The sequence below is a fragment of the Glycine max genome, chromosome 13 (assembly GCF_000004515.6).
Source record: "Glycine max cultivar Williams 82 chromosome 13, Glycine_max_v4.0, whole genome shotgun sequence".
NCBI lineage: Eukaryota > Viridiplantae > Streptophyta > Magnoliopsida > Fabales > Fabaceae > Glycine > Glycine max.
In genome coordinates this window covers 26,561,266-26,578,735 of record NC_038249.2, presented here as the reverse complement: position 1 = coordinate 26,578,735, position 17,470 = coordinate 26,561,266, and the positions used below count along the sequence as shown (strand labels likewise).

At 36.7% G+C, this 17,470-nt stretch overlaps 1 protein-coding gene across 4 annotated transcripts in view; it reads left to right on the top strand.

Moving 5' to 3' along the window:
* LOC100797277 (dicer-like protein 4) overlaps positions 1 to 17,470 on the top strand; it is a 34,770-nt gene that overhangs the window by 11,447 nt on the left and 5,853 nt on the right. For all 4 annotated transcript variants that reach the window (XM_006594165.4, XM_006594164.4, XM_014765575.3 and 1 more), the window contains exons 14-22: positions 293 to 558; positions 1,132 to 1,406; positions 1,487 to 1,923; positions 2,130 to 2,230; positions 8,336 to 8,541; positions 8,681 to 8,890; positions 9,841 to 10,302; positions 10,434 to 10,706; positions 11,387 to 11,722. In XM_006594165.4, the coding sequence (XP_006594228.1) occupies positions 293 to 558; positions 1,132 to 1,406; positions 1,487 to 1,923; positions 2,130 to 2,230; positions 8,336 to 8,541; positions 8,681 to 8,890; positions 9,841 to 10,302; positions 10,434 to 10,706; positions 11,387 to 11,722 (2,566 nt within the window). The remainder of the gene's footprint in view (positions 1 to 292; positions 559 to 1,131; positions 1,407 to 1,486; positions 1,924 to 2,129; positions 2,231 to 8,335; positions 8,542 to 8,680; positions 8,891 to 9,840; positions 10,303 to 10,433; positions 10,707 to 11,386; positions 11,723 to 17,470) is intronic.

Sequence of the window (17,470 nt, the reverse complement as noted above, 5' to 3'; positions counted from 1 at the left end):
TATTGATAATTGTATAACCAAGCTGTCTAATGTGGTTCCCAGCAAGACTGCTGTCAAGTGTCTAGTCTGGCTTGGGAACCATTTATCTGGATTTTTGTTGTAATCACGGTACCTCTGGTACTCAGATTCATTTCTCATATATATATATATATATATATATATATATATATTTATTTATTTATCTTTGCTGACCAAAAAAAATAGTAAAACACTGTTATATACTCAACCAACTAGTTCCATGTAAATAAAGTACAAATCTTGTGTTTTAAAATGTAATAATCTATCTTTACAGGTACTTTGACCCCAAGCCAAGTTTTCATTACTTAGATGATTCAGGGGGAATTTCCTGCCACATAACATTGCCTTCCAATGCACCAATAAACCAAATTTTGGGTACACCACAGTTATCTATGGAGGCTTCCAAAAGAGAAGCTTGCCTGAAAGCAATAGAAGAACTGTATAATTTGGGCGCTTTAAGTGATTGTCTCTTGCCAAAACAAGATGATGCAGAGCCTGAGGTGCAGGTTTCAGGCTCTTCTGATGAAGATGAATGTGAAGGTCAAACTTCAGTTGCTTTCTGATAAGCCATTACTTTCATTGTCTTTCACTGGGTTGCCAAAAATTACTGTTCAAATTGTATTTTGCAATAAACTGTTGAGCATATTTACTTGTCAATAACTATATTAAGGAGAGCGACTATTCCAGCATGTTGCCATGCTGATCATTTTCAGACCTTTCAAATACTACATAATCCATTGTTGGTAATTATTTTTGTAACATACCTGTCTATGGATTTAGTGTTAATCCCATTGTCAGTGTATAAACTTCTACACCATCATTCAATCATGTGTTGCCAGATCATTAGAAGGTTTTTTCTCCTCTCATGTAGTTATTGTCTCAAACTCTTTTGTGATGATACAATAACACATGATTGGAAGAGAGTGTAAAAGTTTTACTCCAAAATGAATCAAATCAAAATTTTCTTATGTGTTGATAATCTTTAATGGGAAGCTTTTTATTTGTTTTCAGATGTAGTACCGTTACTATGTTGATTACTATCAACTTATGTCTCTAGGGATGCGACTATATCATATGTTGTGTTGTACTATATTTATTTTCCTTTTTTAGCAGATGCCATATCAAGAGGAAAATTACATGAGATGCTAGTTCCTTCTGCCTTTGGACAGTCATGGATAAATGAGGATAACATTGTCCGTCTCAACTCTTACTACATAAAATTTTGTCCCTATCCAGAGGACAGGGTCTACAAAGAGTTTGGTCTATTCATGATGACCTGTCTTCCGATGGAGGCTGAGAAATTGGAACTTGATCTCCATCTTGCTCATGGTCGATCTGTGATGACAATGTTTGTCCCATTTGGAGTTGTAGAATTTAACAAAGATGAGGTAAGTGGTGTGTGTATGTGTGTGCTTTATTTTATTTTAAGAATTTTGTTAATTAATGCTTGGAGTTTTCCATCCTGCAGATTAAGATGGCAGAGAATTTTCAAGAAATGTTCCTCAAAATTATTCTTGATAGATTAGAATTCATTTCCGAGTTTGTAGACTTGGGTATGAGTGCTGAATCTCACTCAGGCACATCAACCTTCTACCTTTTGCTTCCAGTTGTATTGCAAGAATATGGAAATGCCATGGAAGTAGATTGGAAGATAGTGAAGAGATGCCTTTGTTCACCAATTTTCAGGCATCCAGCTGATACTATGGATAAAAAAGTTTTCCCTTTAGATATTCACCTGCAACTTGCCAATGGTTACAGAAGTGTAAGAAATGTCGAGAATAGTTTAGTGTATGCCCCACATAAGAAGAACTTTTATTTTGTCACGAATGTTAACTATGAAAAGAATGGATATAGTCCTCATAATGATTCAGGCACTTCAAGCTATGTGGATTACTTCATTGAAAAGTAGGTATCTGTTTATTATTATGGGTTCATTCTTGTGTTATTTTGGTTTTGCATCCCTAATTCTTCTATGTCGATGAAGGCATTTATATTTATGGGGGCTTTTGTAAAATTGCTGATTAACTGATGGAATTGGATATCTGAGAATGTTGGAATATCATATATTGTGCTTATAATATTTGACAAAAATATGCATGCTTGAATGCCAGGTTTTCCATTCACCTCAAATGTCCGAAGCAACCACTTCTGCATGTGAAACCGGTCTCCAATTTGCACAACCTGTTACACAACAGAAAGCGTGAGGATGCAGGTATTGTATTGGATATGTTATTTTTAGCGTTAGAGTCTGACAGGAACAGTGTTGATTAAAAAGAAAAATAGAGCCAAAGCTCCTTACAACCAGAAAATATTTTGAAAGCCTTGGAATGTAAAACAGCAACTCCAGGAATAAATGTGACTGAAAAAGAGACTCCACAAAGAAAATCTCAGCCTTAGGAATGGAGAACCCCACTTAAACCATGTTCTACCAAAATTGTCCCTATGTTCCTTCCCACTATCACGATCCCCCTTAGTCATTTTGCGCCCATTCAGTTAGGATTCTCTACTATTCTCTTTGTTTCAGCTCAGCATACTCATCATTCCTTTCATCTCCCCCCTTGGACCATAACTAACTCCTCTTTTGCCCCATTATCCATAATCTGAGGCCCCCTTGATGTTTCTTCTTGAGTAAACACAAGATATGGGCAATAGAGCTTAATCAACTAAGACATGAGAATTTAGTTTTTGTTACCTAAAACCTTTTACGAGCTAGTGGAATGACAAAAACATGCTAGGAAGAGATGTGGTAGGGTGGGCTAATGCGTAAAATATGTTAGGTTCGCACAAGAACAAGTGTACCCTACGCAATAATAACAGTGGACTCGAAGGTCCGAATATCAACCCCAAAGAACCAATTGTATTCCCAATTAGTTAAGTTTATTAAATTAATAATAGAGATGATTGAAAAGAGGATTTAAATATTTTCATGATTTTAGTTTTTATAAGAAAACAAATAAACAAATATAAAGATAGTATTAGTGTATTAAGTAAGTTTTACTTTGTGATTTAGTTAAGGGGGAGTATGAGGCTCTTCTTAACAATAAAACATGGGATCTTATTCCTCTTCCCAAAGACAGACAAAGCGTGGGTTGTAGGTGGGTCTTCAGAATTAAGTGGGCTGTAAGTGGGTCTTCAGAATTAAGGAGAATGCTGATGGGACTATTAACAGGTTCAAGGCTAGGTTAGTGGCTAAAGGATTTCATCAGGTTGTTGGTTGTGACTTTAATGAAGCCTTTTCTCCTGTGATAAAACCTGTTACAATCAGGCTAATTATCCCTCTTGCTCTCACTAATAAATGGGATTTGTTCCAGCTAGATGTCAACAATGCCTTTTTAAATGGCCATCTTGAACAGACTATCTACATGCAGGAACCACAAGGCTTCGAAAGTTCAGATAAAACCTTGGTTTGCAAGCTACAAAAAGCTTTGTATGGCCTCAAACAAGCTCCAAGACAGTGGTTGGATAGGCTCAAAGGAACTCTTTTACAGCTTGGGTTTGTGGCCAGCAAGTGCGATCCTTCGTTGTCTGTTTATTAAGACAAAGGGCACATTATCTACATTCTTGTTTATGTAGATGATATTATTATTACTGGTACCTCCAATGTAGTAATTCAGCAACTCACCACTAAGCTGCATTCCAATTTTTCTCTTAAACAATTGGGAAAACTTGACTATTTTCTTGGTATTGAAATCAAATCACTGGCTGATGGGACTATTCTATGGACTCAAAGCAAATATACAAGAGATTTGCTTCAGAAAACCAAAATGGCATAAGCACAACCTATTTCTTCCCCTATGATTGCTAATTGCAAGTTAACCAAAGCTGACTCGGATTTATTCGGTGATCCATCTCTCTATCGATCTGTTGTTGGTGCTCTTCAATACACAACCATTACAAAACCTGAGTTAAGCTATGTTGTGAACAAGGTCTATCAGTTCATGGCTAATCATATGGACTCTCACTGGACAACTGTTAAATGCATTCTAAGGCACCTCAAAGGCTCTATTCATCATGGTCTGCATTTGAAGGCTGCTCCTTCCTTAGAGGTGGCAGACCTGGTGGATTGCTTTGACATGGTGTATTTGGCAGCATAGGAATAGGATGGTCTTCCAAAATGAAAGTTTCAACAGTCATAAAGTGATGGAGCATGCTCTATTTTATTGCTGAACCTGGCTTAAAAATCTGGAGAAAGGATTTGATATCCTGTTTCACTTATGGTTCAGTAACATTAGGGATAGTTTTTTGTGTTGAGGGGGGATAGTTTATATAATACAAGTTAGGCTGGATGGGTACCTAGCGGTTAGCTAGATCTTTGGTTTCCTAATTCAAGTTGGTTAGCATGTATTAGGTCACTACAGTTCTGCACCTTGCAAGTGCTAGGATGTATATACAACTATACTGCTTGTACTATTTTTAATATTCTATATAATATATATATACTTTTGCTGATAAAAAAAAAGGCTGCTCTTCCTCTCAGCCTTTTACTATCAAAGCCCTGTGTGATGCTGATTGGGCCTCGGATCTAGATGATAGAAGGTCTACCTTTGGTGCAGTGATTTATTTTGGTCCTAATTTGGTCTCATAGTGGTCCAAGAAACAACAAATTGTGGCTAGATCTTCCACTAAAGTTGAATACAGGAGCTCGACTCAAGCCACGACTGAAGTTACATGGATTCAAACTCTCTTAACAAAGTTATTGTTCTTTTTCAGACCCCAGAGATTTACTATGACAACCAAAGTGCAGCTATATCACTCATAATCTAGTTTTTCATTCCCGGACTAAGCACATGAAAATTGACATCTTTTTTTGTCAAGGAGAAAGTCTTAGCTAAAGAGCTCAAAGTGTATCATATTCCTGCTATAGATCAATGGGCTGATTCCCTCACTAAGCCTTTATCACCAACTCGATTTCTTTTTCTTAGGTCCAAACTCAATGTTGTTGATTTCTGATTCTCAACCCCATTGAGTTTAAGGGGAGGGGGGGGGGGGGTATTAGTGTATTAAGTAAGTTTTACTTTGTGTAACCAGAAGACTTAATAGAAAGGCCTTGGCCATTACCAATGTATATTTGGTCTGGCCTTCAAATGGACCAAGCTGCTACATGTTTTGAGACTCTCCAGTTACGTAGAACGATGCACCCGAATCAGGTATCCAAGTAGTAGAGTTAGGATCTTGATTTTTAGAATTAACCAGCATTGCACTAGGTTAGGAGTCTTTGTGAGAATTAGTTCCCTGATTTTGTTCTGAACCGAAGGTGTTTGATGAATTGCTTTGAAATACTGGTTCCATCAGAGTGAGAGACGCATTTGGCTCAAAATCAGAATCATAGCGAAAATGACACATCGTTGCTGTGTGACCAAATTTGAAGCAAACTTGGCACTGAAAATTTGCATAACGACCGGGGCCTTTACCGCCACCACGGCGACCTCCATTGCCGCAGTCAGAATCATTGCCTCCATGACTGTAGCCTCCGCCGTGATTGAAGCCACCACGATTTCCAAAATAATTGGATCAATTTTGTGAATTGAAATTATTCGAGGATGAATTGTAAGAATTTGAAGATGAATTGTAACCTTGAGCAACATTAATCGAAGGTGAATTAGCAAAGCGCTTCTGAAACTTTTTCATGTATGTCTCATGTGCGAGCAACAGTGCCACTACTTCTCTAATCGGAAGTGATTCCAACTTACTTTTGATCATTGAGATCACTGGACCGTACTCCTCTGGTAGGCCTTCAAGAATCACGTCAAGGTGTTCACGCAGAAAAATAGGATCTCCACACGATCCAAGCGCACCGACTATGCATTTGATGCGCAAAAGAAACTCACACATTGTTTTCTGTTCAGACATTGTAGTTCTGAGTTCTATTCGAAGTATCCTAGCTTTCGCACGTGTTTGCTTTTGAAAATACTCATGGATCTGCTCCCAAAGCTGATATGAATGAACGCATCTGATAATTCGAGATATGATTGAAACTTAAAGAGTCGATTGGAGCCACGACAAGAGAATCTGATCTTATTGTTCCCAATTGGTGTATGCTGGATTTTCATTTCCAGCTTCACAATCTGCCTCTGTGAGAAAGCGCATCGGGATCTAAGGACTTGCCACGAAACGCTGAAGTCTATGAGCCTTGATGACAGATTCTACTTGTTGCCTCCATAGCAGGGAGTTAGAATCATCTAACTTCTGAGAAATCGGATGAAAAGAAGGTTCGGAAGCAAAATTCTGATTTGTCACCATGGATAGACCTTAAGCTCTGGATACCATCATAGAGTTTGAGAGAGAGAAAAAGAAGAAAGATGAAAGATATTATTATTGATTTAGAAAGAAAAGGTCAGTTACAAATTAATTTTGTTTCTCTATTTATGGAGAAAACAAATATGGTTACACATAACTTGACTAAGGCAGTTAACTAACCAAAGTTAGTTACTGCTCTAATAGAAATAATTGTTCTAACAGAATCACAAGTGTTCTAACTGAATCATAATTGCTCTAACAGAATAACAACTGCTCTAACTGAATCACAAAGTAAAACTTACTTAATACCCTAATAGAGAGGTTTAAGTAACGATAAGAATGATCAGGAGTTATGACTGACTGATACCAATTTTCTCTTAATCCTAGTCTTAATGAAATTCCCCCAGTTAATTATCGATTTTCAAAATCAACTAAAACCTATGATCAAGATTAGAAGATGTTTTTTTGCCTTAAATCAATACCCCAATGATCATGGATCTATCAATTTAATCCAAATGATTAAATCAATTTTAGGGATGATTAATTAAAGATTAACTAATCTATTGGAATTACCCAAATAGTTTGGATCATGCAATTTGGTATAAAACATTATCTACCAATTACATGCAGAAGATCATTACTATGCAATCGATTGAGTATTAAAATGACCCGTTCCAAATAAACATTAAAATGAGGAAGATAATTAATTAACATAAAACAATGAAGAATTTCATTTAGATTAAGGAGAGGAGTACAAATGGATAGCTACATCATTACTCTCGAACTAAGGGGACTACCCATTTATGATCAGAGCAAAACTAAAGAAATCTTAGAGAGAGAGAAAACATCACTAACAAAATTGAGGTGAAGTGAGATATTATTCAACCCAAACAGAAACCGAGTATAATACAGTTTATATAGCAGTTACGATACTGTAACTGTCAACTAACTTGAGTTAGTTAGTGCAACTGCTGAACAGTTGTCCTAACTAATTGTCAACTAACATAGCTGTAACTGCCTAACTAATGTAAACCAACTATAGTTAGACTAACAGAGTAACATAACTGTGTAACAGCATGACTAAATGAAAAGAAAGAGTTACACTGAGTAAGTATACTCCTATAAAAACTAGCAATTCTATATAGAGTAAACATAGACATACCTATAGGCAGGAACAATGATCACGAGATCCGTTCTAACGGTGTTGTCCACACTCTTCAGCTTTCAAAAACCCTCAAGGTTCTCTCAAATTCGTAAAAAGATAAGAATAAAATTGAATGCCTTTATTTATAAGTCAGAGACCTCTATATATAGCTTCCTAAAGATAAATACACGAAAATGTGCATTACGACCATGGTGAATCCACCTCACCACAACCGTCGTCGAAAGTAACACTGAAGCCTTGGGTTATGGATTGACTACGACTCTCTTGGTTGACCACCGCCGTGGTGAGGTCACTCGTTATCAAATCCTTGATGCTATTCTGAAAGGGCTGTTATCATTTGACTATAGCTGTGTTGATGACCATGGCCGTGGTGAATGGATCACATCCATTATCAAGTGCAGAGTCTTCAAATCTTCATAAATTTGTGTAATTTCTAACTCTTTCACTCAATTGAGTGATTGTACTTTTGCAATACAAAACTAGTATCCAAATGTGAGTTTTACTAAAAAAAATGCATACAAAATGACACAAAAAATCACATAAAATACCACCCATAAAGTTGGTTTATCATGGGCTTACTGCTATTGACGTGCAATGAGGAAGGATTTGCTGCTGAGAAGTGGACAATGATATACATTACAGATATACAATCCAAAATTAGTTCTTAAGATTGATCCTAATTGATTCTTCCATATATACATGATATGCTACCATAAATAATCTAGATATTATAATTTTGATTTCTGACAATTTGTGTCCTGTGAGCATTTCTTTATGATTTTGTGTTAGCAATTTAAAAAGTGTACTGTGCATTGACTACTTTCAAATTTGTATCTTGATTTTGAATTTATCTTGTATTCTGATCATTTTTCAGAATCTTATCTAATGTATGTAACTTTTGAATGTCAATGACAGAACCACAGGAGCTGGACGAATACTTAATTTATTTGCCTCCTGAGCTTTGTGAACTAAAAGTAATAGGTTTTTCGAAGGATATTGGCAGTTCCATATCTTTGCTGCCCTCAATTATGCATCGTCTTGGAAACTTGCTGGTGGCTATTGAACTAAAGCACATGCTATCTTCTTCCTTTCCAGAAGCAGCTGAAATTAGTGCCATTAGAGTAAGGCCTTATTAAATTCAATGTATTATTTACATTATTTTCAAGTAGTGTATTCTTATTCACATCTAACCATTGCAGTGCTTATATGGGACAGATGAATCTTGTATACAGCTACTAACAATTGTGAACAAATTACTAGGTTTTAGAGGCTCTCACCACTGAGAAGTGTCAGGAGCGCTTTTCCCTTGAAAGACTTGAAGTGCTTGGTGATGCTTTCCTTAAATTTGCTGTTGCACGTCATTTTTTTCTCATGCATGACAGCCTTCATGAAGGAGACCTTACAAAAAGGCGTTCCAATGCTGTAAATAATTCCAATTTGTTTAAGTTGGCTATTAAGCGCAATTTGCAGGTAGAGTTATACTAGCACATCCCTGCTTCATTTACTAAGAAAGTATAATTATTCTTATTTATTGATTTTCTGTTAGACTAGGGTTTCCACAGCCCCCACATTCCATTTCAAAACAAAATCACCTGTTGATGCTTTCTTAGAACGTTGATCTCTCATTAAGACCATGAGAAAAAAAGATATACGTGGGAAATAATTTTAATAAATACCTAATTAATTAATATATATACTAAAATTATATTGGCAATGAAAAACATATAGTGCCGGATTTGAGTCTGTCTTTAATTTCTAGCTCACCCACCCTTATCGTTTTAGGAGATAGATAGACACAGGACTCTACCAGGAATCCCCCATTTCCTGCTCTGGGACCTACTACTGTGTCTCAAAATTGTTGAGCCAAAATGAGAGGTTCAAATCCTATTTATGAAGTTAATTCATGCATTTGATGTAAGGTTTCCTGGATGGATTAAATGGTGGATAAGTTCTTTTCTATCACATAAACTCCTAATAATTAACTACCTACAATCCTTTAACAGATCCTTCCTGACTAACTTGGATCTCAGTTCCCATCAAAATAACACTTGGATAACATAAATCCAAACCCTATACAATTCCTAACCGAGGATTAAAGATACTGGAGTTTTCCCTAGAACTGAATAATAGAAATTAACTGAACCATTTAGTAGGGCTTATTACCTTGATAAGATTTTTCTATCAATATCAGGCTTTAGAATGGGTTAATGTATATATTTTAGGTCTTTGTATATATATTAGGTTGTGTTATTTTATTCTAGTCTGGCTCATTCAACCCATAGGCCATGATTATATATTATTCTATCTTGTAATCTTTTATTTTTTATCAATAGCAAAACACTTTCTCTCTTCATTTTCACAGTGCATATTTTTATTTACTGACTTGAGTCTTATCTCTATCTCCTCGCTCCCTCTTGCAGGTCTATATATGCGATCAGACATTTGATCCCACTCAGTTTTATGCATTGGGCCGTCCTTGCCCAAGAGTTTGTAGCAATGAAACCGAAGAAAGCATACACTTTTGTTTAAATTCTGTTATGCAACAAGGAAAAGCAACTGAAACCCGATGTAGCAAAAATCATCATTGGTTACATAGGAAAACAATTGCTGATGTGGTTGAAGCTCTGGTTGGAGCATTCCTAGTTGACAGTGGCTTTAAAGCTGCAATTGCCTTTCTTTCATGGATTGGCATACAAGTTGATTTTGAAGCTTCACAAGTGGTTGATATCTGCATAGCAAGTGCTAGCTATTCCCCTCTTTCTTCTGAAGTAGACATTCCTTCTCTTGAAGGTAAGCTAGGACATCACTTTTTTCATAAAGGCCTGCTTCTCCAGGCATTTGTACATCCTTCTTACAATAAGCTTGGAGGAGGCTGTTATCAGGCAAGTGTAACTTTTCTTTTCCCTCCCAGTGTTCTGACTTCATATAAGAATTATTTCCTTTACTTTATAGATCTATGAATCCTAGTGAGACATTTGATCTTTAATTTTTAAAATGTGATAATTCTTTGCAGCGATTGGAGTTTCTTGGAGATGCTGTCTTGGATTATTTGATTACTTCATATCTATTCTCAGCTTATCCCAAACTAAAGCCTGGTCAATTGACAGATTTGAGATCATTGTCTGTTAACAACAAGGCATTTGCTTGTCTAGCGGTAGATCGCAGTTTTGATAATTTTCTTTTATGTGATTCAAGTGGCCTGTCTGAGGCAATAAAAAAGTATGTGGACTATGTTAGAAGACCTGTGTCAGATAATGGCATTAAAGAAGGGCCAAAATGTCCCAAGGTAGATAGTATGACCTTTATATAAAGTTGCTACACCTGGTTGTTGTTGTTGTTGTTATGCATTTACTCATCTAAGATGAAGTTCCTAAAGCATTATGTCTGTATTCATTTCAAAGTTTGCTTTAGGTATTTTACTTGGAATAATGCTACTCCCACACACGACACCTCACATCTGTAAAGTTTCCATTATTTGATCATAGCTCACCTACACTTTGATTCTGCCATCTATGCTTGATGTAAATTGATGTGCACCCACTGTCCCACAAGATGTGTACCAAGCATTATTCTTTTACTTGGAAATGACAAGAGCAAATAAATGGAATACTAAAAGAGAACCCAAGCCCTTGTGTAGGAAGAAGACACAGAAAACCCATCCAAATGATTGCCAATATTTTTGCAAAAAAGCACAAAATAAGCCAGTACATGTTGGGTGGGAAAGCCTGACGCGTGACAGTCAACTGAACAAATTATTTATTATATTGAGATAAGATGACAAATTTACCTTCTGCTCTATGATTTGTGTTATGGACATGAGTAACTCTTCTAGGAACATTACGAGTCTTTTGTTTGTCCAATTCAAGCAGCTCATAAGTTAATTAAGTTTCTGATAGGTGTGCATTGCTTTGTTATTTTGCATCAAAAGGTATATGGGGTATAAATTGACATCATTGGTTTCTTCAGGCACTGGGTGACTTAGTGGAATCTTGTGTTGGTGCCATCCTTCTTGATTCAGGGTTCAATTTGAACAAAGTTTGGAAGATTATGACTTCATTCTTGGACCCAATCATGAAATTCTCATCAAGCTTGCAGCTCAGTCCTGTTAGGGATTTGCGAGAACTTTGCCAATCTCATAATTTGGAGTTGGAGTTTCTGCCAGTGCCCTCAAAATTGACTAAAAGGTTTTCAGTTGAAGCTAAAGTGAGTGGGAATGGTGTATGTGAAACAGCTTCAGCAACTGGCCAAAATAAAAAAGAGGCTTGCAGAATTGCTTCACAGCTACTTTTTTTAAAGTTCAAGGTAAAGCAATCATGTTAAGTTTTATTTTTTCCATCCTTATTTTCTCAACTCAACACCTTAGGATTAGCATTTCTTTATTGTACGGTGACACCACAGGTGAGTATATTACTTTTGTGATTCATGTAAACAAGGGTAATAATCATATTTTAACTTTTTCTGCTGATGTGGTGAAATCAGTTGTGCTTATATTCCTTAAATTTCTAAATACTCTAGTTGTTAATGAAACAAGTGTTCTAGTTTAAGATGTTCCTTGTTTCTTCATTTGGAGCTACTTTTGATCAAGTTCAGAATAATGCAATAGTACCTCTTTTTCCCGAAATGAGAAGCTTGGTAGTAACGTCATATTTTTTTTACTGTGGAGTTCTTGTAAGTTGAATTGCTATACTAGATAGATTGGCTCACTTAGTCCAACAGATTATGGACAAATTTCATTATTATATATTCATTTTCCTTTATATTTTCCGTAGAGCTGTCTAGTGTATTATGTTTGCTTTCTTCTGCCAAGTTCTATTCTTTATATAACTTTAGTTTGGGCCAATCGAAAATAGTACTACCTCCAATCCTATATATAAGAAACAACTGTCTAATTTATCAAGATCAGTAAACGTGGTTAGATTGGTTAACTTGTCATAAATTTTAATTTTATTCCAAAATGGTACATTAAATGATTTAAGAGATAATTATTTTTTAAAAGATAATTTTTCAACCTATGAGTATACCTTGCGTTAAGAAGAGAGTGAGAGAAGCAAAGCTATTTTGAATATGTCTTTCTGGGTTTTATCTTCCACCCAGTCAAAATGATTACATGGATAATAAATAACTATTCTTGTTTTCAAGAGAACAATTAAAATATCACAATTTTCTAAGATACATTGAACCCAACTAACTATTAACTAAGCTACTTGAAAGGAAATTATCATTAAATGCTCCTCTTTTCAACACTCCCCCCAAGCTGGAGAATAGATTTTATCCATTCCCAGCTTGTATAATATTCTATCAAAATTTGGAGTGTGCAATCCTTTAGTGAGAATATCTACAAGTTGACCTTGTGAAGGCACATATGGAGTGCAAATCAAACCACTATCCAACTTTTCCTTGATAAAATGTCTATCCACTTCAATGTGTTTTATTCGATCATGTTGTACAAGATTATGGGCTATGCTAATTGCTGACTTATTATCACTGTAGAGCTTCATAGGTCCGTCCCATTTAATCTTCGAGTCTTCTAAGATGATTTTTAACCAAAGCAATTCACAAATACCTTGTGCCATAGCCCAAAATTCAGCTTCAGCTCTAGATTGTGCTACAACATCTTGTTTTTTACTCTCCAAGTTACCAAGTTTCCTCCTAGAAAGGTACAATATTTGGAAGTGGATTTACTATCAGCTATTGATCCTTCATTGTTAGCATTCGTATAAGCTTCAAGTATTGTATTCCCATTTCTTTTGTACAAAATTCCTCTTCCTGGTGGTGTCCCCTCAAGGTAATGAAGAATTCTATAGGTAACTTGTAAGTGAACTTCTCTTGGACAATGCATAAATTGGCTCACCAAACTAACAGCAAAAGTAATATCAGGCCTTGGGTGAGACAAGTAAATCAATTTTCCAACTAGACGTTGATACATCTCCTTATCCGCTTCTGCAATGTCATCTTCATTACCCAATTTAAGGTTTGAATCCATGGGAGTACTTAGAGATTTACAAGCTGTCATGCATGTCTCCTTCGGCTAATCTGTGACATATTTTTGTTGGAATATGAAAATACCTTTCTTGGAGTGGGACACTTCAATTCCCGAAAAATATTTCAGCCTCCCAAGAGTTTTCATCTCAAACTCCTTTGCTAGATGCTGACTTAAGAGTAGTTGTTCCTTCCAATCATCACTAGTAACAATGATATCATCCACAAATACTAACAATACAGTCACTCCCCCTGAGGTTGAGTGTTTGATGAATAAAGTGCGGTCTCCTTGGCTTTGTTTGTATCCTAAGGCTGTCATGACCTTAGTGAATCTCCCAAACCATGTCTGAGGGGATTGTTTCAACCCATATAAAGTCTTTCTTGACTGGAAAATAGAATTGGCAGCATCTTCATATCCAGGTGGAACCTCCATATAGATTTCCTCCTCAAGCTCCCCTTGCAAGAAAACATTCTTTACATCAAACTGTTGTAATTTCCAGCCATAATTTGCAGCAAGAGATAATATTACTCGAACTGTATTCATCTTTGCAACAGGAGCAAAAGTCTCTGAGTAATCTATCCCATAGGTTTGTGTGAAATCCTTAGCGACCAATCTCGCCTTGTACCTCTCAATCGACCCATCTACCCTATATTTTATTATATACACCCACTTGCAACCCACTGGTTTCTTTCCTATTGGCAAAGAAACCAACTCCCATGTCTTGTTCTTCTGCAATGCCTCCATTTCTGTATCCATGGCCTGCTTCCAATTTTTATCAGGTAATGCCTCAAAAACATTAGTGGGAATTGAGATAGAGTTTAGGTTTGCAAGAAAGGTTTTATAGGTTGGAGAGATTTTATGAAATGAATTGTAATTTGAGAGAGGATAGAAAGGCTTTTTGGTACATGTTCTGGTTCCTTTTCTAAAGGCAATGGGAAGATAAAGGTCGTCATTATGTTCTGAAATTTCCATTTCATTTGGAGAAGCTAAAATATTATCATTCAAGATTGGAAAATCAAAGTTAGTTACCTGATCTAAAGGAGTTGGATTGGCCTCTTGGGCAAGTTTTGATTTAGAAATGGCCTTTGATCTTCTTGTGTAAACCAGATTCTTCCCAAACCTTGTATCATTTTCAAGTCTGGTGGGTGCATCCTTGTTGGATTCATTTTGGGCTAATGTTTCTTGCTTAGGTTTTTGTGTAAGATCACAATTCCTTGTCCTGGAATACACAACAATGGTCATAAAAAACAATAATACAAGATATGTCATTTGTATGTTTCTGAACAGAGACAAGATTTGTGGACAATTTTGGGACATGCAAAACATTTTTTAGGTTTTGAAGGGATTTATTTGGATGTTTCCTATACCGGCTATAGTTACAAGAGTGCCATCAACAATAATTATTTTCTTATTGCTAGGACATGGAGAATAGGTGGAGAAGATCATATGGTCAGTGGCTCTAGAATCTAAAACCCAAAGGGATGGAAGGATTTTTTAGACATTAATTTCAAATGAAAGAGGAAGTATACCTGAATATGCCAATGTACAAGTACTTGATGGTTTTTCAAGGTTGCTAAAAAAGGCTCTCATTCTTTCTATTTTTCAAGCAGCAGGAAAAATTATTGGAAAACTGAGTCGCCGGAATTCTAACAGTCGCTGGAAAAGTCTCCGGAATTTTGGCAGTTATCGGAAAAGTTTGACAGCTTCAAGAGCCCAGTCAAACTTGCTAAATAACCAACCCTTTTTGTGCAGAAGCAGAGCACCCCTAGATCAGGAGCTCTGATATTATTCGAGAAAATGAGAGAAAGAAAGAGAGAAAACGAGAGAGAAAGGAAAATGATATTATTGTGATCTGAAAAGTTAGTTAGAATTAGTTACAACAGAGGTATATATAGACCTCTGACCCTCTGAACTATCACTAACAGACTCTGACTTCCTAATACTAGTGAGGTGTTGTTAGCAAAAGCTAATAGACCTTACAAACATATAATCTGATGTCTAACACTAGAGGGGTGCTGTTAGCAAAAGCTAACGGCCCTTACAATCATTCTATAAAACTGTTTTCACAGTTATACAAGTACTTACTCTAATACCCCCCCCCCCCCCCCCCCTCAAACTCAAGGAGAAGAGTTTTGAGAAGAAACACTCTTCACATTGAATTTGTCCCTGAGAACTTCAAATCTTGCTGCAGAAAGAGGCTTGGTCAGTACATCAGCCCACTGGTCCAGAGCTGGAATATGCACAATGGAAAGTTGCTTGGCCAGAATCTTTTCTCTTACGAAGAAGACATCAATTTTCATGTGTTTTGTACGAATGTGAAACACAGGATTGTGAGCAATAGGCACGGTTCTCTGATTATCACAAAAGATTATAGGAGTAGTGAATGGAACTTGAAACTCTGTTAGGAGAGCATGAATCCATGTTAACTTAGTGGAAGTTTGAGTTAAAATGCGATACTCAGCTTCAATACTAGACCTGACAGCGACCTTTTGTTTGCGAGACCACCAAGATATTAAGTTTGGACCAAGAAATATGGCAGCCCCTGAGGTGGAACGCCTGTCATCCACATTGGATGCCCAGTCAGCATCACAACAGAACACGCGAAGAGCCAAGGGCTTGGTAACAGAAGTAGGCTAAAGAAGTAGTCCATGAAACAAAGTACCCTTGAGATACCTCAAGATTCTTTTCAGCACCGCCTAGTGAGAGTTTAGAGATGCAGCCATAAATTGACAAACTTTATTGACAACAAAGTTGATTTCAGGCCTAGTAAGAGTAGCATATTGTAAGACACCAACTATAGACCTGTATAGAGTTGAATCATGAAAGATATCAACACCATGTCGAGATAACTTGCAATTAGAGACCATGGGGGAAGAAATAGAATAAGCTTTAGTTATGTGAGTTTTGTGGAGTAAATCATGAATATATTTACTCCGAGTCATCAATATGGAGTTATTGGGTAGATACTTGATCTCTAGACCCAAAAAATAATCCAAATGACCAAGTTGCTTGAGAGAGAATGCAATGTGTAGTTTGGTTGTGAGCTGCTGAATTAGAGAAGCAGTGCTACCCGTGATGATGATATCGTCCACATATAGACTAAAAGATAGACAATATGCATTTGTTGCTCGTAGATGAAAAGGGAAGAATCACATTTGCTCCCAACAAATCCAAACTGCAGCAGAGTAAATTTCAGTCTATCAAACCATTGCCTTGGGGCCTATTTCAAGCCATAGAGAGCTTTGTTGAACTTGCAGACTAGGGACCTATCTGTAACTTCAAAACCAAGGGGTTGTGTCATAAATACAGATTCTTCAAGAAGCCCATTTAGAAAAGTCTTATTCGCATCAAGCTGAAACAACTTCCACCCATGTGACAGAGCAAGGGTGAGAACAATATGAATGGTGACAGGCTTGACCACAGGAGAAATGAAAATCAAAGCCATGAATTTGATGAAATCCCTTGACTACCAACCTTGCTTTGAACCTATTGATGGAACCATCAACATTTTCCTTTACTTTGAAAATCCACTTACACCCAATAGCTTGTCCATTGGAAGGTAAGGGTCCCAAGTTTTGTTTTTCAACAAAGCACCATACTCTTGTTGCATGGCAGCAAGCCAATCTGGATTTTTCAAGGCTTGTTTCACAGTTTTGGGTTCAGAATGGGTAAGAAATAAAAAAGGATGTAGTCTAGGATTGTGAATTCCAGACTTGAACCTTATTTGCATAAAGTGTGTATTATCTGGTATAGAATTAGGTGCTGAAACAGACTCAGAAGAGGATGCACTAGGGGTACTGGATTTTGAAGTTTGAGGATGAACAGAGGTAGGCTCAGAGGAAGTGGATGATGGACAAGGCACAGAAAAAGAGGTTGTGGGGGAATGAGTTGGAATAGGGGAAAAACCAAAGGGAACAAGAGGTATAGAAGGAGAATGAAAGGGAGACAATTGAGAGGATTGAGGGGTAGGAATAACACAAGGTGGAGATAGGTTGGGATTAAGGCTGAAGTAGGAATCAAGATTCTTAATGGGGTTAGAAGATGAAGGAAACATGTCAGAATAAGGGAAC